The sequence below is a fragment of the Amblyomma mixtum genome, chromosome 5, assembly GCF_055824585.1.
Source record: "Amblyomma mixtum isolate Tamu chromosome 5, ASM5582458v1, whole genome shotgun sequence".
Lineage (NCBI taxonomy): Eukaryota > Metazoa > Arthropoda > Arachnida > Ixodida > Ixodidae > Amblyomma > Amblyomma mixtum.
In genome coordinates, this window is record NC_143016.1 from 118,560,124 (window position 1) to 118,584,644 (window position 24,521).

General features: G+C 48.0%; 2 protein-coding genes across 2 annotated transcripts; both read right to left on the reverse strand.

The window, feature by feature from the left end:
* LOC149343466 (uncharacterized) lies at positions 1 to 480 on the reverse strand. The gene has a single exon (XM_089542401.1). The coding sequence runs from the start codon at positions 478 to 480 to the stop codon at positions 13 to 15; it is 468 nt and encodes a 155-aa protein (XP_089398527.1). The 3' UTR covers positions 1 to 12.
* A 12,268-nt stretch (positions 481 to 12,748) lies between these two features.
* Positions 12,749 to 21,848, reverse strand: LOC149343467 (uncharacterized). Its single transcript, XM_089542402.1, has 3 exons — positions 21,269 to 21,848; positions 19,952 to 20,225; positions 12,749 to 13,184 (listed from the first exon to the last, which is right to left on the reverse strand). The coding sequence occupies exons 1-3, from the start codon at positions 21,846 to 21,848 to the stop codon at positions 12,749 to 12,751; spliced, it is 1,290 nt and encodes a 429-aa protein (XP_089398528.1).
* Positions 21,849 to 24,521: the final 2,673 nt, after the last annotated feature.

Below are 24,521 nucleotides of genomic sequence, written 5' to 3' on the forward strand. Positions count from 1 at the left end.
TCGTCCGTATAGCTAGGAGTACTTCTCGAGACCCTCGCGCAGCGCCTTCACTACGCGCGCGGCCACTTCGGTGAGGCTTTCGCCGCCTCGCTGCTGTTGAGCGAAGAGGTCTCTCCTCCTGCGCCTGCCAGTGGCTGCTACACCGGGAACCGCGGCCCCCGGTACCAGTCCGGGGACCAGGCCATGTCCGTAGAGGCCGAAGTGGTGGAACTTGAACCACAGCGGGAAGACGAGCCACATGACCGAGAAGAGGACGAAGAGGGGCAGCGAGGCAACGGCAAGGAGGCCCAGAGGCTCCACCAGGCCCACGCCGGGGAAGTACTCTAGCTCGCGGCCCCTGCGGGACAGGTGCGGGTACGGGTGGGCGACGCGGCCGGCGCTGGCTGCGTCGAAGAAGAGCAGTGCCGCCGCTACGCCGGCCACCAGCAAGGACGTGACCAGCGGGAGACCTTGCCGCGTCCAGTAACCTTGCGTCGCCATCCTGGCATGGAGGAACACAGGAGGATACATTGCGTGTGCAACGTCAATTCATAAAAAGCAGTCCACAAGCGCTGGCAACAACTGAATCTCACCGCGTTTCTGTGTTTGTCTCTGTGTCCTTGCAACTCATCTCATTAATAGCCGATGGACCATGTTTTCGGCCACGGGTACAGCCCTGTGAGCTTCGGATGTACAGCCTTTGTCAAAAGTAACCAGGCTCTATGGTTTGCTTCTCATTCGTATAACAGAGCCCTCACGGCTTCTCTAAAGATCAAAAAGTTTTTTGAAGGTGAGAACAGAGGTTCTTCTTACCATATAGACATTTAGAGCTTGAGGGCTGATATGAAAGCTTTAATATACAAAGAGAAGAAAAAACGTGCAGCCTGGTTACTTTTGACACAGACTGTACAATATACGCCATACTTAAAAGGAACATGAAAAATGGATAAACAGAGCTTAGCAGAGATAGAACTCGCTTCGCCGCGAAGCAAAATAAAGCCGCAGAGGGCTCCAGAGTAGAATCTTGAAGCCATGTTCTTGCACCGAGGGGAAATGTTCTTGCTCCGCTTTAAGAGCCGTTTTAACCATTTATCGGGTTCCCTTTAAGCATTACACAAACTGTACTGAACTTGCAAAAAGAGGACACTACTTGCCGTGTAGAACATTGTAGAGCCGTGGCTGACACAGAAGCAGCGCACGGTACGGCAGTAAGCAAAAAGGCGGGCGATTCATATGCGAACGCGGTTTACTCGAGCGGAACTCTCATGACACGCGCTTCACACACGCTGCAGTATACGAACGCCTCGGCCAAGACGATACCAGCGAACCCGCCAGCACGCTTGTCTATGCATGGGCGAGAACGGGTGCCCCAGAAGGAACGATCGCACTCTCTCCTCTGGGCGTGTAACAACCGCCGCGGCAGTTACTCTCCGCACACATAACCCAGTGCCACGTGACGCATGCAGACGCTTGGCTGGTGGCGCCGCTATTGTCATGCAGACCGGTGACCCCTCGGGCGGAGCGTCGCAACAGCGCAGATACTGGGTCGCCGTTTCACTACTGATCAAGGTCAAAGCCGCAGCGCGTTCCAAATATTGCAACGCCGCTAGACAAGCAGACATGCCCCCCACGCGTTTGGATGGTGGCTAGCTCTTGACATCTTGTGTACGTAGAGGGTGGCCTGCACATAAGTGATGATGACGTCGAGGAGTCAGCGAAGCGCTCACCTTAGTAGGCGAGAAGTTGACAACTAGGGATTGGTCCTCAGTAATGCATAACGGTACACAAACCCTTCTTGAGCGTAGATTTCGTGCGTCGTCATTTATCGGGGTCGGCTAGCTGAGTAAGGACTGCACAAATTTCGCAGAAGATATCCATAATAGATTTTCATGGGGCTAACCCGCGATTCACGTGGCACGGTGGCATAAAAATCGTATTCCCAAAAACCCCGTAAGTTCCCTCCTTTAGATCGATGCAGCGTAAGTACGTATCTGAAAATAACCTGAAATATTTTTCTACGTTAATTCGTATATTTTGTGCAGCCAATAACAGTTCTGCAATATTTGGCGTGGCATTCGCAGCATTGCTCGGTGCATACTCAGCGTATACCTTCAGCTGTTCGGTTCAGCGCACGTAACTAGCACGCATACTAATTCCATTGGTTTTACTTTCTAAGTACCCAAGTAGCGTTCCCAGAATAAAAGAAAACTGTTCATCACCAGAGGACGCACTGTGCTCGAGGTTATGCCCTGTCGGTGCGCTAATTATGTTAAACCTCTGCTTCCATTAATATTCAATGCTGTCATGAATACTACCTCCGTTGTATTGAATGAACTTTCTTTAGTCCCCGGGTTACAAACTACGAATTAGGAATTTACTTCATCACAAAAACAAAAATGAGAAAAGCCGCTTCATTTATTTCTTACTAAATGAATTATTTTAAGTATCTATCAAGGAGACTTAGGACGAGTTGATTTCGGACTATGGAGAAAGGGTAAGGGAACTTCTTAAGTACTATCGCGGACAGAAGAGGTATACTCCACGCGGCAGTAGCCGGAGCAACGGAAAACTGCCCATGCAACCCCATCTACAGGCAGCATTTGTGACCGAGACAGCCAGTGCGTGACCTTTATTATCAGCAGGCATGTCGCTTGGCTCGTTTCAATGTTTCGTGCTTTAGCTCGCCAAAATGCCGTAGTTTTCTGTTGTTCCGGCTCCCACCGCTTGGAGTATACTACTTTCGTCCCCGATAATACATTCAGTCCAATTCTACTGCCAGGTTTGGCAAGCCCCCCCCCCCCCCCCCCCCCCCCCAAGTCTAATGCCAAATACGGTACAGGCCTTCACCTTTTTTGTGAAGAGGTTTACGGCAACTGTTTCTCATGCTGTGTTTCGGAGCAGCATGCTATCATTTCAGTATGCAGTGCTGAGATGATAGCTTACAAATACAGTGTCAACAGGGCTTTAAATTCGTAACCTGAGCCCAAGAACGATTCGTTGCCAGTGTTCACATAACACGCACCCATGCTCGAAACCAAGGATCCAACCTGCGACCTGCACAGCGACTTCCTTCTTCGCCTGCTGTCGGTGCAAAAGAAGCAGAGCTGCCCGCGGTTCGTACCATTTGCCAGAACCATACTGATTAAAACTAGAATCATCCGCCGCAGGGGCTTTTTGGCTACTGCTTTCCGCTACTAAGCAGGAAGATGCAAGATTGATTAACGGCCTCAGTTACCACATTTCGGTTGAGGAGAATTGCAGGAGCACCCGTGTCAAGATTTCGGTGCCCGTTAAGCACTCTCAGGCTGTCCAAATTAAAAACCCTTTACTAAGGCGACCCTCATAACCGCTGTCTCGACATTACTACCAAATAGTATATCGGCTGAACTTATTCACACTGTAAAATACGGCACCCATTCACTGTGCGATTCGCTCTGCTATGTATTACGGGTCTTTCGAGGTTTTTTTTTTTCAAATCCTTATGTAATGCCCATGAAGGGGAATTAACGTGCTCTCCCATTAACACTTTCTTGATAACCGCGATGCATTCGTTATGGCATCACCTAATAACTAACCTTTATTATGCTGACCAAAACAGACATACTAACCTGGCAACAACTATCGTTTCAAATCATGTGATTTTAACCGCTACCATGATGCCCGCTATTACAACAAAAGTGAAACTTACAGAGAGCATTTCTTTATCTTTTCGTAGATCTAAGCGCTAAGCAGTACAAAAACATGCTGTTTAAACAGCTCCAGTTCTAGATGTAAACCGTTAATGTTGTGCCTATTTTTGCGCCAGGATTATGCGCCGGACCACGATGGCAACATAGGATTTATCACCGCCTCCTTTCTGGTCCTTGACCCACCTCAACGGCGCATATTCATCAACATCGTCATCATCATTATCATCAAAGCTATATTCCGGCCTAGCTTCCTGGTATAGCGGCAGGTGTGAAAGTTATAGGTCAAAATTACATCCGCCACATGGTACCCGCTGCCCAAGCCAGCAGGACCCATGGTCCTATTCCATGGTCGGAGGCAGAACCAAACTTAACGCCATACACGGCTACCTGCGCTCAGTTTGGCGAGTTCTGCGTCAGATATGCAATCAGAAGCAATAGCCTCTAGAAGCACCTCAGTGAAAGCGCGCTCATGAAAGTCTTTTGGCTGCTGGCAGAACAAGCAACGCACGTCGATATACTGAGAGAATGTCCATTACAAGCATTATAATCCGTGGGAAAGAATGGCACTCTGTCAGATAGGAAAGGAGATGAAGGGTGAAGCGTTAATGAATTTTTACGTGTTGCAACAAGTTTTGGTGCAAGATAAGCCGCATTCAAGAGTTCTCTGTTTATTTCGACCATCTGAATTTCTTTAACGTGCATCAAAATATCGGTACATGGGCGCTGCACTATGTGAAACTTGCGACTGTCAGGAACGTCTTTTTGGTGTCGCCCCACCGTCTTTGGAACATACGGTCAGACATCATCGCATGCATTGAACATACCTACTCGCTGATTACTTTTCATTATCACCTTGTCTTATGTACTCCGGCTCGCCAACAACTTTCCGTCAGTGCCCCACATCGTGGCCATGTTCTCGTGAGTGAACAGGAAGAGCAATAAATGAGCGTGATTTTTTCTGTTACCCGGTATTAAAATCATGTCATCCTCACAATTCCATGAATAGCCATTTAGGCTTGCTTTCGGGATAATGTTTTGGTGGCAGAACCACAGGCAACATGCTAATGACGGTAACTGCTCCTCGCAGCTTCGGCGTTTCGGAAAACACATGGATTCAAGTCTCTGAAGAAAGGGCGAGTCGGACGTAGCCGAGAATCACACCACGCAAGGTCAAAGGGTTCAAAGCTATTTGCCTACCATTATTCAAGCCGTTTAATTCCATCTGCCAGAGAGCTGTGTCGCCTGCGTGCTCTTCCAAGACGGCAGAAAAGATTGTTCAAGTGAGATGGGCCTGTTATTCTGTACTAGTTTTTTTTGTTATATATCGCCCATATCATTTCTCAGAAAGCTAACAGTTCTTTGCTGTCATTCAGGTACGGATGACAACATATGCTGCTTGGGCAGGCAGGCTTGAAACTATAGTTCAGTTCGGTGTTACGTAGTTATGTTCAAAAAAGCAGCATTGTTTCTATCAATGTGGACCTACAGAGTGCCATTAAATCATCGCGCAGTTTCTAAACGCTTAGCTCGAAGCGTTGTTATATTGCACTGGTTTCGAGGCAAACGTTCAAAAGTTAAGTGAAGGCGCTTTCTTCTTGTGTTACGCAGCTGAGCTGTGCAAGTTGTTTAATTAACTCTAACTGTGAAAGCCAGTTCAAAATGCTGCACAAAAAAAAATGTTTTCTAACAAGAAATTCTTATTTTTCTCTAAGGCTTGCTCTTCTCAAAACTTCGTTCACAACAAGCACCTCTAATATATTGCAAGCATTTCCGGGACCGAAACTTACACGAAGCCCTCCACTTCGATGTCTCATAGTCCGCAGTGTTGCTCTGGCATAAAGAATTCATCATTCCATTGGCACACTGACTGCGGAAGCCTCTTTCGGCTACGATACCAGATCTTTTGCAAAATAATCAATTTTCCAAAAGATCAGCATAATAATTAATAATAGCTTGTTCTCACCTACCTACCACATCATGAGTAAAAGACCACGTGCAAGAGATTTAGTTGCGTACAACTATCAGTATGCAATGGTAGTAATGTGACATCAGTGAGCTGTGCAGTACGGTTCCACTTGACTTTCATTTTCAAATCAGAAAGGCTGCCGCTAGCAAAAAGTTATATTCAGCTGAACGCTGGTTAATGCTAGCCACTATGTGCTCAGAAGTATCCTCATCGCCATGTCGCCCTCATCGCCTCCTCGTTCATAAACGCCACTCTGGCTGTTGGCCGGGTTTCCTTCTTGATCCGGGTACTTAAAAATTACGGCGGCGCTTAATTACCTTTACGCGAAGACAATCCGTTAGCATTAGGTCTTCTCGCTTGAAGAGCTAAGGCTGCCGGCTTAGCACTTAATCAGTGACAGCTTATTGGCATTCGGTGATTGGCCCTCCACCTTCCACGGTAGCCACTGGCCGGGTTGTTAAGATGGCAGTCACCCTCAGGTTGGGTATTCCTCCACCCACGTCAGAACCATCTCCATTCACGGTAGCCACCTTCTGTAATCTACCCGTGCCAGCCTCCCCCTCTTTTCCCCTACAGGTTGAGAGGGTAACTGCCCTTTTCCAACTTTGGTACTTGCCATCCGCGATAGGTGGCAGGTGGTATACACAACGCTACATTCTTGCAATACTTTAGTTTGTGCTAGTAGGCTGTAACTATACATAATTGCACAAATGCAAATTGGCGCCAAGACACGAGGACTAAAAGTCCTGTCTCTGTAAGTTCGTTCTCGTGTCTTCGCGCCAGTTCGGACTTGTACAACACTACAATGCTGGATGTCGCGTTTTCTTCGTCGTAGGGCTTCTAATGCTTACACACTAAAACATTAGCTACATTAAATTAGTGAAAAGTTAAAGCATTTTAAGACTGCCTCTGCGTCACTTTCTTTATAAAACAGCTAGAACATGATCGCCTCATGATAACCTACCAATCAGTGTCCTTTTCAGATGTCTTTAATATTCATTTACATCTTCTCTTGCGTTTACCTTGTAAACTCGGCCTCCTGAACACCAGTGTCACATCCAGTGTGACTCTAGCTTTTGCGCCTTAAGGTCTAAAATATAATGCTGAGATCTTGCCAGACCTTCGGTACTGTTTTATAGGGAAAGAACCTCGTCGCGTTGCAAACGAGCATATTCCAGTAGTTGAATCTTCAACGTGTTTTAGAGGAGTTTCAGTAAAGGATGCGCATGACAGTTCATCAAAGTATACTTACAACATCGTGCCAGTTTTTCCATTTACACGATAGAAGCCCCTTCTGCCTGCATCATAGGCTTGTTTAAGACCCTGGCTGAAATCACGCGACACGACACTCTGCTGCTGCGCTGAACTGCATCCGTAAGCACTCGCCACTGAAGAAACGCAAGGAGTAGTCTAAGAAATACCTCAACAAAATGAACTGACGAGAAAGGTACGTTGTCGTACAAATATACATGGCGGCGGGGTACAAAAATCTTAGGTGATAACACGCGCTCCCTTCCCGCTGTCACCTGGTTTGTACTATCGCAGGCCGTTGGCCAGCAGATCTTCCAAGTTACCTCGATGTGTCTTCTTCAGAAGGCGGTCACCAAGATCACAGGAAAATGGGCGTATAGTCCAAAAGCCACGTAGTCCTTGTCTTCACGTTGAGTGTGGATGCAGGTGCCTCCGTTAAATCCTCGGACGCGCCGTCTCATCGATGGCCCACGGTCGCGCACGGTTTTATACCACCAGAGGAAAGGGGGGTGGGCGGGGCTGAGGGTAGCACACACGCGTATCTCTGCGCGTCCCGTATGAATGCCGCCGCAATGCGCCGCGCCGATACATCCACGGCGCGACGACGGCAGCTCTGCTGGCACGGAACGGGCCAGCGGAGCGCGGAGCGCCTCCGCCAGCCGACGTCAATGGCACGCAGCCCATAAAGAAGGGATGACGGCGTGCGACAGGCACACACACGGACGAGATCCGGACCCCGAAATGCAAACACGGGGCTATGTGGGACGGTACGCACCAGCGGCTGTCGCTCTTGCTCAGGGACGATACGGCTGCTCACATTTCGACGCTCTTTTGAGCACATCAGGCGCTGTCCACGAGGGAGCCCCTGCTTGCCAGCCGTAGAGTCGTGCGAGACATCTAAGAAAAGTCTTCGCTGCAGTTCTGCGCACATTGCGATTCATTGTCACAGATTTGCGTCTGAAAGAGGGCGGAGGAACGCTCAAGAGCCGTCAAGGGAACGCTCAGTGAAACGGTTCCTTGGATTATGCGTGTCCGGCACATAACCGCCAGAGGCGCCTCCGAAGAGCTGCCAGCTTTCTTCGCGCGCTTCACTTATGCAGAGGCAGAGCATAATGATGCGTAAGGTGTGGCGCTAGTTGTCTACTCGGTGGTGGGCGCAGCAAGGCGCCTGCTCGCTTTTCTCTTTCGTGTTCCGCTTCCATCTCTTTGCGCCTCTGCGTGGCTCACTGATGCCAGACGTAGTTGCGCCGGGAGAGCGGCAGCGACAGCGATGAATACTGTGCGGACAATGCGGGAGGCAACCTCGAAAGCCGCGACACTGAAAAAGGGTTGTGAGTCTGTGTCTGATGTGCCTGCGCATGCAATTGTGCCGGAACCCAGTTTGAAAGAATTATTAACACCTTTTATGCAGATTATGTACTGGTCATTGTCATCATCCTCGCTCAAGGTCCCTCCGACGCCCTTCAATATTTCCTTTTAACGTAATAGCGTTAAAGGCCCCATTGTCCATAGGAACCGGTGTCGGCGTTGTTGGCGTTGTGAGCGAAATTTCACGAGCATGTCTTTGGCAAGTAGTGCACGTGGGTTACCTTGATCAAGCGGCCTTGTGGCATCATCACAACCTGCCCTCCAAATAGTGAATGAAGTGCCCACCGTAGCCAGTGGCAAATTAATGATTTGTCGCTCAGGAAGAACAACCTGGGCCGAGCAAGGCGCGCCGCTGGGAGCGTCTGCCATCGCAGGGTAGTGACGCATTGCTTAATCGCTGCACCACTGCGCCAGGAGCGGTATGAGGACTGGTAGAGGTCTATCAATGTAAAGTAGAGAATGACCTTCTGCATGTATCGGAATTAGTCCATTATGCTGTCGCGTCATACCGTTCAGGCGGAGCTTCAGTGTGGCCTCCAATTTTTCTACTCCAGCTCGGGCATGATAATTCAGTAAATTTCAATTGATTATTCATTCCCAATTTTGACTCATTCCATCCGAGTTTCGGTCACTCCCTGTCAGGTTTTCTTTCCCTTGGTACCCATTCTTATTATCTGATAGATTACAGGCAAATTATACAACCCATTGCGTGGAAACAGAACGATCCGTTCAATTTTGTCCGCGAGTGTACAAATGGCATAAAAACGAAACGGACTGCGCCCTTTTATGACTACACTGATGGGGTCAGTGAATTATGACGTTTAATGTGGTCATGCATGACCACATGACTGATATTGCCACGCACGACCCTACCATGTTTCCTGGCTCTTGTTAAGACAGCAACCACTCAGAGGACATATTATTTCCTGAGCAAATCCAAGGCACGACTCTCCAAAGGCAAAACCGTCCGATAGGCACGCAAAGCGATTATAAAGTTAGAACCTTGTTTTAATCTTCCATGAACAAATACCGTAAGTTCCAGGTAAACACAGAAACGTAAGCTTCTCCTGGTGTGTACGGACCCGGACACTGTACCACGTAACGTGAGGAAGTGTAGGATCAAAACCATCTAATATAAATGCACACACTTCTGTAGAGCAGTGGCAGGCGGCATTGTCCAACTGGGGCCTTGACGACCAACGTAGCCTAGTGACCCAGGTCAAGCGGGCAGCTCAAGCCTCCAGCGTCCTGGAATGAGGACGCCAGTGACCGGACTCTGAAAATTGCTTTTTGTTGAAATAAAATTTATTCTATCTCTGCAAACAACCCCCCCCCCCCCCCCGCCCCCCTAATTTCGGAGGCATAAATAGCTCGAGGACAAAACAACACTGTAGATGCGCTTCAAGTGCATGTAATTAGGCCTTTACTATGCCGTGTTTTGTTACTCTTGTCATCGCTAAAACCTTTAAGCGATTATTCGCTGTCACACCCAGTCAGGTCCAGCTCATCGTTTCTAAAGGTACTGCGCCCTTCAAGAACCTCTACTGCCTCGGCGCGGAGTGACACTAAATGTTGGCCTAATTGTTCTCATCAGAGCTGTCAACGCTTAGCGAGAAGGCGCAGCACTAAAAGGCGATATCACTATGCTAGCGGACACAGATTTCAACTCCGCCTTGGAAAGACATTAAACCGCATAAGGACACTTGTCGGGCACTTTATTTTTATTTTTTTTTGTCTAAACTTAGGTCTGTCTCGAGGAGTGTTGCTGGCTGTCATCTCACATTGGAGTCGCTGGTTACACGGCGGCAGACATTGCGCGAGAAGCCCAGTCTTATTCATATTCAGTGGCTGTCCTGAAGGATAAAAACTTCGCTAGTCATCTAGTGGCCAACACTTTTCTACACTTCCACCCCACTTGCACCTCTCCTGAGTTACGTGAGGCCTGTCGCGCGACAAAGCCACTCTCGTGTAAGCATCGATTGCGCCCGAATAGCCGTTAGCCAGTCATAAAAGTAAACGAAATCAGCTTTTTAATGCTTAATTTTATGAAACAACCCAGGTATCAAAATTCTAGAGCTCATAAAGTATTTCTTGCGATTAATTTCTTCTTTAGGTGACAAGAAAAGTTTTAACAACGAACTACTGTTTTGTCGTGGATGAATTCTGTGCAGCGGTCCTAAATGTGGACAATGCTTCATTGCAGACTTAAGTTTTATCCGACTATAACTTGCCCGCGTTTTTGTGCCGAGCTTGAGGGTTGAATCTGTAGGCCGCCGAGCAGTGGGCCATCCACATCTCACACCCGGACGCCTTTGACTTGGTCCTTCAGATTTTCTGAGCGGGTAGTCGCGCGCTCACCACCCCTGCGAGGGCCGCCCGGCCGTTTTATAACAAACAGCAAAAGCTGCCTGCTGTGGGTTGCCGAGCCATAAAGTAAAAGCAGTAAAGGCCGCGAGGGGCGCGAGGGGCGCGAGGGGCGCGGGAATGGCACCCGCTCCATGGCCGGCGCGTGCGCGTAAAGCGGCCAGGCGCACTGTCTGGCCTCAGTTTTATGGCTTGTTTCGAGCCGTGGTGTCAAGCAGTTTTGAGGAAAACCATAAGGACGCTTGAGGGGTGAAGCTCGCGTGGAAGGCTGTTGGCGGACCACACGCTGGGTGCACGTGCGAACAGTCGAGCCGTTGGGACGCATTTAATGAGTTGTGTTTGCTCTACTTCTGGCAAGCAGAGCTCAGATGCCACCCTGTATCTGCGTTTTGAGCAACGGATGGTGCAAGCTGTGCTTGCGCATATTAACGCGACCGCGTTAAATGCCCCGTTCTCCAGAAAATTTGGTGTAGTCGTTGCGAGCGAAGAATCACGAGCATAGATCTAGCAGGTGCCCCTCAGAGAGCAACCTAGGAGGCTGGTGGGCAACATAAGTCTCGTGGCCTTGTGGCGTCATTACAACCTTCCCATCGGATAGTGAGCGAACTGCCCACAGTGACAGGCAGCCGTTAAATTAATGGCTGCTCGCTCGGGACGAGCAACCTGGGCCGCACAATTCCCACCACTGGGAGAATCTGCCATCGCTGTGCAGTGGTGCATCGCATAACCGAGGCACCACTGCGACAGGAGGGGTATGAGCACACCCAGGGATGAAGGTAGAGGATGACCCTCTGCTTATATGGGAATTAACTCATTACACCATCGCATCATACCCTTAAGGCGGAGCTTAAGTGTCCACTCAATTTTTGCTGTCGTGTCAATGTTCTTTTGAGAGTTACTAGAAAGCGGAAAAGCGCGATCGACTTCTTGGAACGCACGCGACGCTAGCGAGTAAACAAGCTCCAGGGCACAGGCATGCAAATTGGTCCGTTCAATTTAAGAGCAAGTTCCCTGATTGACTCTAAAAGCTCATTTCTGATTGGTTGCGAAAAGGGCCTCCAGAATTCTGGGCAGAAGGATTTAAGGGCGTCTTTTTGGCGCGAAGGAGAAGATCGGCAGGGAAGACCGCAGGTGAGCACCCGTTCTATTAAGTACATAGTGTTTCGAAGAAGTTGTCGTCTCTGTTCCGTAAAGTGCCGCCGGGTCACCGAGCCGTCACGAGCCATTAAGGTCAGCACCATCGATCTTCGATCATCAACATCGATCTGCATCAACCATGCAAAATTAACTATGACACACACCTGGAAAACCTTAGGACACTGAACCTTCCCATGGACGAAGTCTCCCGCATCGTGTTCTCTGAGGGCTCCCGAACTGAAAGAGGATTAACGTGACGATCATCATTGAAGTTTTAGGAGGGCAGTGGCCTTATGGACATACCCAAAAATTATGGACAAAAGCAATTTGCAGCGAGAAAGAGCTTATGGGTGCACTTTTTTCGTACATTGTAAGGGCTCCCTATAACAATCAGTATATCTGCAAATCTCTCGTGAGCAGTCTCGCATTCTTTTTTTTTTGCTATTAAAATTTTTCTATCGTCAAAAACATCCCCCTTGATTTTCTATGGCAGTTTTAACTGCTCGATGCGACTGATGAAAAAACTTTAAAAGAAGGATTTTTCTACGCATCGAAAGAATGGACCATTACCTTTAATACTTAAGTGACAGTAGCTTAAAATATTTCAATATTCAGAACTTTTGTACATATATAATGCTGTACACGACAGTGATACAGACGGAATAACATAGATCAGTTACACAGGCGGAGAAATTGCCAACAGGCCACTGCAAGGGTAATCTCACCACTACATTTACACCTCCTTCATCACCCAAGATGTCATCAATTTCTTTATTCTTTACTCACACAATACCCGCAGCGCCAAACAATATACCGAAACACCTCGTCTATCGCATCATTTATGGGTCAGTATACGGCTGTATTTGTAGCGCCAGTATGCACAGAAAAAAATATATTACACAGGCAAAACATATTAAAAAGCGGCATCCTCCCTGGAAACCGCAGCAGCAAACGCGCGCATTTCGAGCCATTGAAAAGTCAAAATCCGGGCCTCTCAGCACACTAAGTCAGGTGGCGGTGGGCAGCCGAATGCGTCGCTGAAGGCCTTCGAGAAATGGACGCCTATTTTGCAAGCGTTCGTCGCCCATGCATCACCGCACGTCGTGGCACAGAACCTGTAGAAGAACAGTCGGTTCCTCAGCATCGCCGTCTTCTCGCGATCCTTTTTCCAAGGCGCAATCGCGATGGCGCCTTCCGGTGGCTCGGGCTCCTGGAGCAGGGCTGCCGAGCGAGCGACCTCGAGTGCCCAAGTGGCGCTGATCAGAAGCAGGGCTTCCCTCTGGTCGGCGGCTCGGCCCAGTGCAGACGATGCAAGCTGCTGCATGCACTGTTGGTGCAGGCGGATGGGGTCCCGCAGTTCGGTGGCTCCTTCCAGCCACGCCCGGGCCCACTCCAGAAGCAGCAGGACCCCAGATGAGCCGTAGTAAAGACTGCGTTGGGGGCCAACCGAGGACCCGGAAGGTTAGCTTAGGGGGACTGATTGATTGATTGATTGATTGATTGATTGATTGATTGATTGATTGATTGATTGATTGATTGATTGATTGATTGATTGATTGATTGATTGATTGATTGATTGATTGATTGATTGATTGATTTGTTCATTTTATTATCCCAGGAACAAAACTAAGCCGAAGATTTAAACATGAACTTTTTAATAAATCGTGTTTCATTCTAAGCCTTTATGGCTTGAAAACATGCAAAGTAAGGTATCAAACAAGAAATATAAATATGTAGGCAATTAGAACGTTCTGAAGAACAAATGCTTTGCAAAATTTCGTGACTTCCTGAAGGAAAATATAAAACGACAATGTGCTATATTTTAGAGACTATCAGGCTACTTTCTTAATCGATCCCTGATTGTTCTTTTCCTAAGCTAAGAAAAAATAGCAGGCTTGAGGATTGGCGATATGACTCGATGATTATGTGTATTTTTGTAAATCTGTCTTTGACGCGTCCTTACACTGTGCAAAGGTTTATATCATTCCAGAAAACGTAGCAGCACGAAAAAACGAGGACAAAAAAAACACAGGTACGACAGGACATATGCTTTGCAGCATATGTCCAGTCCTATATATATACAGGATATATGCTTTGCAGCATATGTCCTGTCGTACCTGTGTCTTTTTTGTCCTCGTTTTTTCGTGCTGCTACGTTTTCAAGATGGATCAATACCAACTGGCCCAAACTTCGGTGCTTTTGCATAGTATTTCTTCTACATAGGGCTCTTTCCTATCTCGCCAAACAAGACAGAGTCCTATTGTCACAAGCAGCATATGTCCTGTCGTACCTGTGCCTTTTTTGTCCTCGTTTTTTCGTGCTGCTATGTTTTCAAGATGGATCAATACCAACTGGCCCAAACTTCGGTGCTTTTGCTTATATCATTCCATTTTCTTTTGTCATTTGTTAATGGTTTTGTTTTTATTTATCAGAGGGGTTAGGTGCAGCTTTTAGCCTAATATATTTCATTTCTTCTTTTTTCGGCGGAAATGTTCTATAGTCCTAGATGATCACCTCTCATAGGATTTCGAATCACCGTGATTGGTTTTTAACGCCAATGTGTACGCTGCGAACATGAATGGGGGCCCGTGGCTTCGACAAGCTGTGGAAAGATCCTTTTACTTCTAACCCTCTGAACCATATTGTGCGAAATGATGGCCAGATAAAATTCATCATTTATCTAATTTGTAGTACACTTCAACCTCGTTATAAGTTGAAGGGGGCTTCGCTATTGTTTTGTTATAGCTATTATTTCCGTTACAGACGCTTTCATTATAACAAAGTTCCACGTTACCTAGTGCTATGTAGTACCTAGTGCTAGATACAAGGGTTTTTCCTTCTGGACTATGCTGCGCGGCTCGTTTGCATCACTTGCGTTCCTGACCACAGATGCTACGCAACCACTATTGCAGGCTTAGCAGAAGCCAGTGGGATTCCGGTTTTAACCGAAAGACATCAATAAACATCAAACGTTGAAAAAAAAAAGAAAGCAATCTATTAAAATCGAAAATTATCGGTTTCTATGTGCCATTAGCGTCAAATGAAACGCGAGCTCAAACTATCAAAAATATTAGCGGCTGGAGTGGAAATACAGACGTGGCCTATCACCACTTCCTAATAACGGTTTTTACTAAGCCTTCGAATCATATACCTGCTCTAGTATTCTACCTCACTAGTGCAATATCTTCCAGTTTTGCAGTTGGCGCTTCGATTCTCTTGTTCGCGTCTTATTTGACGCTGATAGCACGTTCCTACTAGACGAAGACCGGCCTATCCTTGGCGACAAACCTGTCACCTTGCTAGAGAAATGCAATCAGACACCAGCAGGAAGTTTCGGAAGCGCGGACAGCCAAATCAGTCAACATGGCAGACTAGAACCCAACGACGAAGTTCGTGGCACACTGAACTGCACGCGACGAAGTGCTGAAAGATACGCGGTTACAGACCACCCAACGGATTACCGCAATTCAAGGGCGTCTGTTTCTGGTTCCTTGTAGTACAAATATTTAACCCGTGTGTCGAAACGGAACTGCCGAAAGAATTCGCGCATTATGAACAGATCCAGAGCCTCGCAGTCCCAAACAAATGCAGTCTGAAGGAGCTCCAGTGAGTAGTTACTGCCAGCACAGTTCAGTGCTATCATCGATCCTCAGTTGGTTTCGAACGTACTTACATGAGTGCGAATTGTACATATCATATAGAGCGTCTTTGAACGTTTTAGTGTTTTTAATCTTAAGAGGTAACGTTGAACGAGCATTTTCAAAATTGCTTGCTGTAAACACAAACGAGCACTTGGACATGGCAAAAAGTAAATTAAAATACGAGTGTATCTACTACAACCAAGTGGGAATAGGATTTAAACCAATACAGGCAACAAAACTGGAACAATTTGCTTTTATAAAGTATTTTATAATTTTTGGTGTTTTTTCATCCCCGATAAGCGCTGAACTCAGTGTTTTCACCAGAGAACCAGCCGAGTAACTCCATTTTTGTATTATAACTAAACGTTGAGAAGCATACGCTATTTCTCAAAAATAAGTACCGAGAACTGCATGGCCTACAAGATAGAGGCAAACACATTGAGGACTGCACTTTTGTCAAAGCTTATACAAAGAAACATTTTTAGGACAGATAGCCACCCACCAGTCAAGATCTGGTCAATTAAAAAGCTCCGTGTATAGTCGGATACAGCTGAAGTCTGCAGTGAAGCACCCTTCACGTTCAGAACCGCTGAACAGAATTCCTCCCTGACAAAAAGGGGACTGTTGTTAAAGCCCTTCTTATAATAATAATAGTAATAATAATAATAATAATAATAATAATAATACTAATAATACTAATAATAATAATAATAATAATAATAATAATTTTTATTTCCACTTTCCAGTACAAATGTGGGCCTGCCAAAGACTCAGAATGCTTGAGTGGCAGTGCCCGGCAGCAGACAGCATATAAGTCGTGTACCGAGCAGACAAGTTGCAAAAAAAAGATGGCCCAAACAAGAAACTTAAAACGATACATTATAACCTAAAGAATTTTGATGCCTCGGGCTTGTTTCGTAACATTAAAAAGCTGACTTTGTTCACTGTTGTTATTACTCAACGGAGGAATACAGCTTGCTGTGGACCGTGGCGACTATACCGTTGCTAGTCTTCCAGCTGCGACGCTGCCCCTCCCCGGACGCCTGCGTGCGGACCCGGAGGGGCACGGGTCTTCTTCTGGCGGAAATAAAGTTTCTTCACTCACTCACTGTTACCAAGTGCTGCTTTTAACGGGAGAGCGTCACTACTCCCATGTCGAAAAAAAAAATGGCTGAGGCTTAACTTGGTCAAGCCTGGAGAATGCGAAGCATCATCGTGTCGCGTAATTTGGAGGCGCACAACCACAGCGACGGCGCGAGGTGGGCCCCCGTTTCTCCACTGTCGTGACGTCATCGTGTCACGTGGTGTGACGTCATGTATCACGTGATTTGGAGGCGCACAACCACAGCGACGGCGCGAGGTGGGCCTCCGTTTCTGCACTGTCGTGACGTCATCGTGTCACGTGGTGTGACGTCATGTATCACGTGATTTGGAGGCGCACAACCACAGAGACGGCGCGAGGTGGGCCCCCGTTTCTCCACTGTCGTGACGTCATCGTGTCACGTGGTGTGACGTCATGTATCACGTGATTTGGAGGCGCACAACCACAGCGACGGCGCGAGGTGGGCCTCCGTTTCTGCACTGTCGTGACGTCATCGTGTCACGTGGTGTGACGTCATGTATCACGTTATTTGGAGGCGCACAACCACAGCGACGGCGCGAGGTGGGCCCCCGTTTCTCTACTGTCGTGAAGTCATCGTGTCACGTGGTGTGACGTCATGTATCACGTGATTTGGAGGCGCATAACCACGGTGAAGGGCTGAAGTGGTAGCTAAAGTAGTATGCTTCGCATAAAAATAGTGCGGCATCGGCCATGGCGACCGTCTGAAGCCTCGCAGCCGCCAACGTAGGCAAGTTGACCTGGGTCATGTAACCTTGTGGCTTCATCACAACCTGCTCACCGGTTTGTGAGCAAATTGACCACAGTGGCAGGTAAAAGTAAAATTAATGACTGTTCCCGAGAGGTTGCTCGGGAAGAGCGACCTCGATCTCACAAGCCCCGCAGGTGGCAGCACCTGTCATTGCAGGGCAGTGACGCTTCACTCAATCGCTGCACCACTGCGAAAGGAGGGGCAAAAGGACTTCCTGCGATCTATGAATGTAAATTCGAGAGGAACCATTTCCGCATATAAAGTCATTAATCCATTAAAGCTATCTCTTCATACACTTAAGGCAGAGCTTGAGAGCTTAAGCGTCCCCTGCAGTTTTCAAGTTGCATCCTACTGTTGGCGCTATACACATAAATTATTCTTGAGTATCTCAAACGGTAGAAAGAGAACCGTAGAAAAGGCTTGGAGCTCCAATGTTTAGAGCATTCTAAACAATGCTCCGTTCTGTTGTTTTCTTGGCCGCTTGCTAAGTTGACGCCATTTTCATGTGCACTGAGACGAAAACAACGAGTTAGTGATCTGGCTGCAAACGAAATAACTAGAACACGAAGTGCCAAGGGACCGCTATCAGAATATTTCTTGAAGAAATTTTCTGCTACCCCCTCTATCGTCTAGCAAATTTCGCATACAGTCGTAGGATTCGAGACGGAATTTCTATTATCTAAGGCAAATGATAGTGAGAGCTGAAATTTTTATCTTTCAATAGCCTCGCGTAAAGGCTTCGTGATATAAATTGAGCCTTGACATTTTAAAGTTACTCCTTGGATAGAAAACGCAGCTGTCTTTGTCACCCGCCACATCAGACTGTGCTGATGTTTTAGTTACGCGTTGTATGGAGAACGTAGCTGTCTTTGTCACCCGCCACATAAGTCTGTGTTGACGTTTTAAATTTACCCCTTGTACGGAAAACGTAGCTGTCTTTGTCACCCGCCACATAAGTCTGTGTTGACGTTTTAAATTTACCCCGTGTACGGAAAACGTAGCTGTCTTTGTCACCCGCCACATAAGTCTGTGTTGACGTTTTAAATTTACCCCTTGTACGGAAAACGTAGCTGTCTTTGTCACCCGCCACATAAGTCTGTGTTGACGTTTTAAATTTACCCCTTGTACGGAAAACGTAGCTATCTTTGTCACCCGCCACATAAGTCTGTGTTGACGTTTTAAATTTACCCCTTGTACGGAAAACGTAGCTGTCTTTGTCACCCGCCACATAAGTCTGTGTTGACGTTTTAAATTTACCCCTTGTACGGAAAACGTAGCTGTCTTTGTCACCCGCCACATAAGTCTGTGTTGACGTTTTAAATTTACCCCTTGTACGGAAAACGTAGCTATCTTTGTCACCCGCCACATAAGTCTGTGTTGACGTTTTAAATTTACCCCTTGTACGGAAAACGTAGCTGTCTTTGTCACCCGCCACATAAGTCTGTGTTGACGTTTTAAATTTACCCCTTGTACGGAAAACGTAGCTGTCTTTGTCACCCGCCACATAAGTCTGTGTTGACGTTTTAAATTTACCCCGTGTACGGAAAACGTAGCTGTCTTTGTCACCCGCCACATAAGTCTGTGTTGACGTTTTAAATTTACCCCTTGTACGGAAAACGTAGCTGTCTTTGTCACCCGCCACATAAGTCTGTGTTGACGTTTTAAATTTACCCCTTGTACGGAAAACGTAGCTGTCTTTGTCACCCGCCACATAAGTCTGTGTTGACGTTTTAAATTTACCCCTTGTACGGAAAACGTAGCTATCTTTGTCACCCGCCACATAAGTCTGTGTTGACGTTTTCAATTTACCCCTTGTACGGAAAACGTAGCTGTCTTTGTCACCCGCCACATAAGTCTGTGTTGACGTTTTAAATTTACCCCTTGTACGGAAAACGTAGCTGTCTTTGTCACCCGCCACATAAGTCTGTGTTGACGTTTTAAATTTACCCCTTGTACGGAAAACGTAGCTGTCTTTGTCACCCGCCACATAAGTCTGTGTTGACGTTTTAAATTTACCCCTTGTACGGAAAACGTAGCTGTCTTTGTCACCCGCCACATAAGTCTGTGTTGACGTTTTAAATTTACCCCTTGTACGGAAAACGTAGCTGTCTTTGTCACCCGCCACATAAGTCTGTGTTGACGTTTTAAACTTACCCCTTGTACGGAAAACGTAGATGTTTTTGTCACCCGCCACATAAGTCTGTGTTGACGTTTTAATGTTACCCGTTGTATGGAAAACGTAGCTGTGTTTGTCACCCGCCACATAAGTCTGTGTTGACGTTTTAAAGTTACCCCTTGTACGGAAAACGTAGCTGTCTTTGTCACCCGCCACATAAGTCTGTGTTGACGTTCTAAAGTTGCCCGTTGTATGGAAAACGTAGCTGTCTTTGTCACCCGCCACATAAGTCTGTGTTGACGTTTTAAAGTTACCCCTTGTACGGAAAACGTAGCTGTCTTTGTCACCCGCCACATAAGTCTGTGTTGACGTTCTAAAGTTGCCCGTTGTATGGAAAACGTAGCTGTGTTTGTCACCCGCCATATAAGTCTGTGTTGACGTTTTAAAGTTACCCGTTGTATGGAAAACGTAGCTGTCTTTGTCACCCGCCACATAAGCCTGTGGAAATTTACACAGTCAGCTTAAGGTAAGCTTTTTGCAAGAGAACGCAACTGGCGCTACGTACGTACGCTGGTTCGGATGCCTCGGGGATGAATAGGTCGGCAGTCACGAACGTCGGTGGCACAATCACCGCCAAGGGGCGCCCGCCTTCCATTTCATTGGGCGGCTCCGCGAAGGTTGCCGTTCCTCGTAACGCCATGGATACGTCGTCATCGGTGCTCCCATCTTGGGAGCCCGCTCTCTGCCGTCTCGCCCGCACGATGTTAAGCAGGAAACTGTCACCGTACTGAGCTCCGATGGAGCCTGATTCCAACCCGCTGTTGCTCCCCACGGCTTGAGGTGCTGCAAGACGCGTACTTGCATGGATACCATCGAAATATCCTATCGCAAAAGAACTACCTCATGAGGGGACTGGGGAGAAGGTTCCTCGGTTCACTCTTGGCTGCAACGGCAGTAAAATGTTTTGTACAGGGTCTTGGTGCCCACGATACCTAAGATTATCTAAGGTTGTCCATCAAAGCATTCCTCGCTACCTATAGTGTTGGTTTGGAACATAAACGTCACCATTTGACAGCCCGAATTAAGTATGCCTTTATATTTTTCTGAGGTGGCATAACAAGAAACCTGTTTTAGATCGGACACTCTTTTGCAAACACCGGTAGTTTTAGTATAGTTTATGGGGTCTGACGTCCCAAAGCGCCCCGTCCTATGCAAGACGCTGTAGAGGAGAGCTCGATAAATTCGACCAACTGCGGTTTTTAAACGCGTACTGACATCGCACAGTACACGACCCCACCCAAATGAGGTGGCCGGGATCAAGCCCCCGTCTTTCCGGTCAACAGCCGATCACCTTAACCACATATCCACCGCGGCGGCCGCAGGCAAACATCTATAGGGCATGTCACGCACGTTAATTGAAGCACCGATTATAGGTCAAATTGGTGTTACATTCTGCAACAAATAATTGTGCCTGTAGTCACAATTCGGCGACTCCATTCGCCACATCCAGGCAGCCTCCACTCAGTCCCCCACTCCGCCCACCGAGGGACGAAAAATTATCACTTTTCTTCGGAGTGCTTTCACTGAGCTGGTGTTCAGCTATTTTTCTCAATTTTAGGCTTAATTTCTCACTACAGTTCTGCAGCACATGCGAGCCGCCTGGCGATGCTTACATGCGATTCCTAATCGAATTAAATCTAAATCTTTCTCTTGACATGTTACCTTAAGCTATCATTAAACTCGCTTATCATTCTTGCGGAGCAGTTGGCCTTACTGTTCTTTGAAGTGTTCGTGAAAGTATAACTCAAGCATCAATGCTTAAATCGCTTAAACACCAAAGTTGCAAACACTTATGAAATACAATAAAAGAGCGAGTTTTCCCTTACCTATTAGACCCGTGACCAAACGCCTGACTTCGTAGTCGTTGGCTGTTAAGTTGAGGCGCTCTGGTAATCTTGGGAAGCTGTCAACAGCTTCTTGGAGATGAGTCACCATGACGGCGAAAGCGCGGCTTCTTTCTACGCCCACCAGCTTACTGGTCATCCATCTCAAGAACAGTGCTCTGAAGATCTGCGCCGTAATGCTCACGCACTCGGTCGTTCTCCGCGTCTCGTCGTGCAGCCAGGGGAGAACCGCGAGCGCGTATTTTTTTATTTGGGCAATCATCACGAGCAAGCTATAAGCTCGAGCGTCCGTAACGTTAACGCCGTGTAATTCCCTGAGCGTTGCGAATACGCACGGTTCGCCTCGTATGGTGACGTTGCTGTCGGGCCCGTAAGGTGAGCTTCTGTTCTGAGCGTGTCTGCCGTTCAAAGCCTCTAACCAGTCAGCCCCCGGAAAAGGCTCCCCGAGTTCCTTCACCATTTTAAGCGAATCTACGGGATGCTCGCAAGCGGCACGTAGCTCATCCAGGCCCTTGTCCAGCTTCACCACGAACGGAACGTCGAGTTCACTGGCGAAGGGCATTTGCGAAATACTGTCATCCAGATAACCTTCTACGTAGCCTTGTGGAAGCGTCGACACCAACGTCGCACCAACGTCTATGATGGTTAGGGCCTCGCCTTCCTGGAAGTACATCTTCTGGGTGACCCTCAGGATAGACGGTAAACCCGTTGCGGTGCTCTCAGCGAAAGCCAAGGCAAAGACGTCTTGAAACGTCTCTACGCGTCCCGAAGTCTCGTCTATGCCCATCTCGTGGAGGATCTCCAGAACAGTGGCCTCCTTTGCCGCTCCTGCCCGGCCCCCAGCCAGGAAGTCATGACAGCTGCGGTAAAATAACGCCATGTTGTGTTCCGCCTGGTCCAAAAGCGCAGGGCTGTTGGTCAGTTCTTCAAGAGCTCTGTGGAGGCGCAACGTGTGATTGACCAGATTCTCCTGCAAGTAGCTCTGCCTCTTGCCCCGTCCTCTTGCCGGGTGGTCCCACTGGCCGCACACGTGAAGATGGAAATTTGTGCAAGGCTCCACGGAAGCGTTTGCCGAGTCCAGGAGACGATCTACGAGCGACTTGCACGCCTCATTTGCGCAGAGTCGGCGCAGAGGGTTCTCATCCGGTGTCCCCGTCCTGGGCTGCATTATGGCTTGTCGGGATCCTAAAAAGAAAGCCAGCGCGAGTGCGACGACGACTCCGAGAGCTAGGCACACGAGGCACGCTCTTCTGCGCCGGGAGTAGCGGGTCTGCAGAGGGCTCGCCTCGTCCGAAGCGTGCACTGGAACGACGTATTCTAATGAGTACATCTGTGCAAAGTGGAATATGTACTGCGGTGACTTTTCAGCAAAAGTAGTGCTGCCCTGAGGTATGTGTCTAAGGCATTGTAGAAGTCAGTGCAGGTACAACCTTGGTCAGAGGTCCTTACGCTACGCGATTTGTTTTTCAGCTCAGTGATGAAGCATTTAAGGAACTTCTGAAGAATAAAGGTATTGAGAAGTAAGGAGGTGGTTTGTCATCCCTACGAAGACTCATAGTTTGAGGGTAGCCACGCGTGTTCCGCTGCGCGGCTGAAAACAAAGCGGGAGGTTCGCGGCAGGCGGATCTGACTGGGAGTGAAATATAGGCTTAGCTCCCATAGGAATACATGGAAGCAAAAGATTTCAATTTTCTTATTTCGCAGTGCCCCTCTGATGTCATCCCTTTGTGCAGAACAACCAACTTTATCCTAGACCTGGTTCTGAAAGTATCAAGCGTCATTTAGGAGGGTATACATTTTTAAAACACCGCGAAAACTTGTGCATGGGGGTCTCCTGCCGCTGGAAGTACAAAGCGATTGCGCGACCCAGAGAAAACATGTAAGCAAAACTTACCAAATTGTATTTCTCGTTTCACAGCGCATCCATGGAGGCAGCCATTGATTAACAGTTCGCGAATGCTTTAAGAACAGTGTGAATAACTGCGCTTCACCATTTAGAAGCTATCTTTTAAAACGCCAGGTAAATATGCGCTATGAAGCCGGACATACCCCCATACTCTATCCGCTGGGTGTTTCCTCAAATCGCGTAAGCTTCTCGTGTAGTCTGACATTTTTGCTGCACGCAATACATTCCCAAGCAAATATTGCGGTTAAATTGGTGGCAAGGTTTACACTGAAGAAAATCCTCGCACTGCAGCAGACGACTAAGCTGAATTCCAATGGCAGATCGGGATCAAGTTTTTCTGCTCGTTTTGGATCAGTCGTATTCCAATGGTAAAATGGGAGCGCGAGTTGTATATTCCAATGGAAGATCGGGATCAGGCGTAAATCCCGGATCGCTCCGTGGAGCAGCAAAACTTGATCCGCCGAAATCGGCGGATTAGACCGGAACCTCGCGTGACGTTTTCTTTTCCCCCGCGTCTGCTTCCTGTCGCGACCAGCAGCAGCCGCTTCGTTCCTGTCGTCGCTACGTGGCGAGCCAGGACAGCCGGGCACTTTCCAGTCAACAGTGGACGGCAATGATCTTGCTTCGGGCCGTGCGGCACTAATTTTGCCTCATGGAAGTGACAGTTCCGACTCGGGCACTGAAAGCTCAGAGTCCAGCAGTGAAGATTCGTCTGAAACGGACAGCGAGTGTGAAGCTGCCGGCCTGTATGCCTGCCGCCGGCGTCAGAAAAATGCGCAAATATTCTTTGTTCGCGTTCATAACAAGCCCTGGAGCAGATGAATGTAAAAAATTAATCATTTTTGAGGATCGTTGGCCAATACCGAGTTGCTGGTAGAAGTGATAACTGCGATACAAGCAAATTTCTTCCCGATGGCCAGTGCGGCTGGCCTGCTGTTAGCTAGCTCCGCTGTTGCAGGCGTCGCAGAAATCGATCATGTCTTTATTTTATTATGAGACGAGGAACACAGTAAAACGGTGACGCTGGTAGCACCTTTACTACAGCGCTGGCCAGTTCCGAAGCGCCCTCAGCTGCGGCATCGATGAAAAACAGTTAGGCTTAGCGACGACTACGGCAGCCAGGGAGAAACGGCCGGGGGGCAGCGCAGTTCGTCGCTCGGCGTGTCCGCGGGCGGCGTCGTTGCCGAAAGCTCGACTGTCTCGCTGATTGGCTCAGCGGCTTGCGTCTCGCAGTCGCAAGGCTGGAAAATCGAGCAGCGAGCGACTTGCCTGCGCGTCGTCCGCCACTTCTTTCGTGAATGGCAGGGACAGGCTCACTGGCTCTCCGAA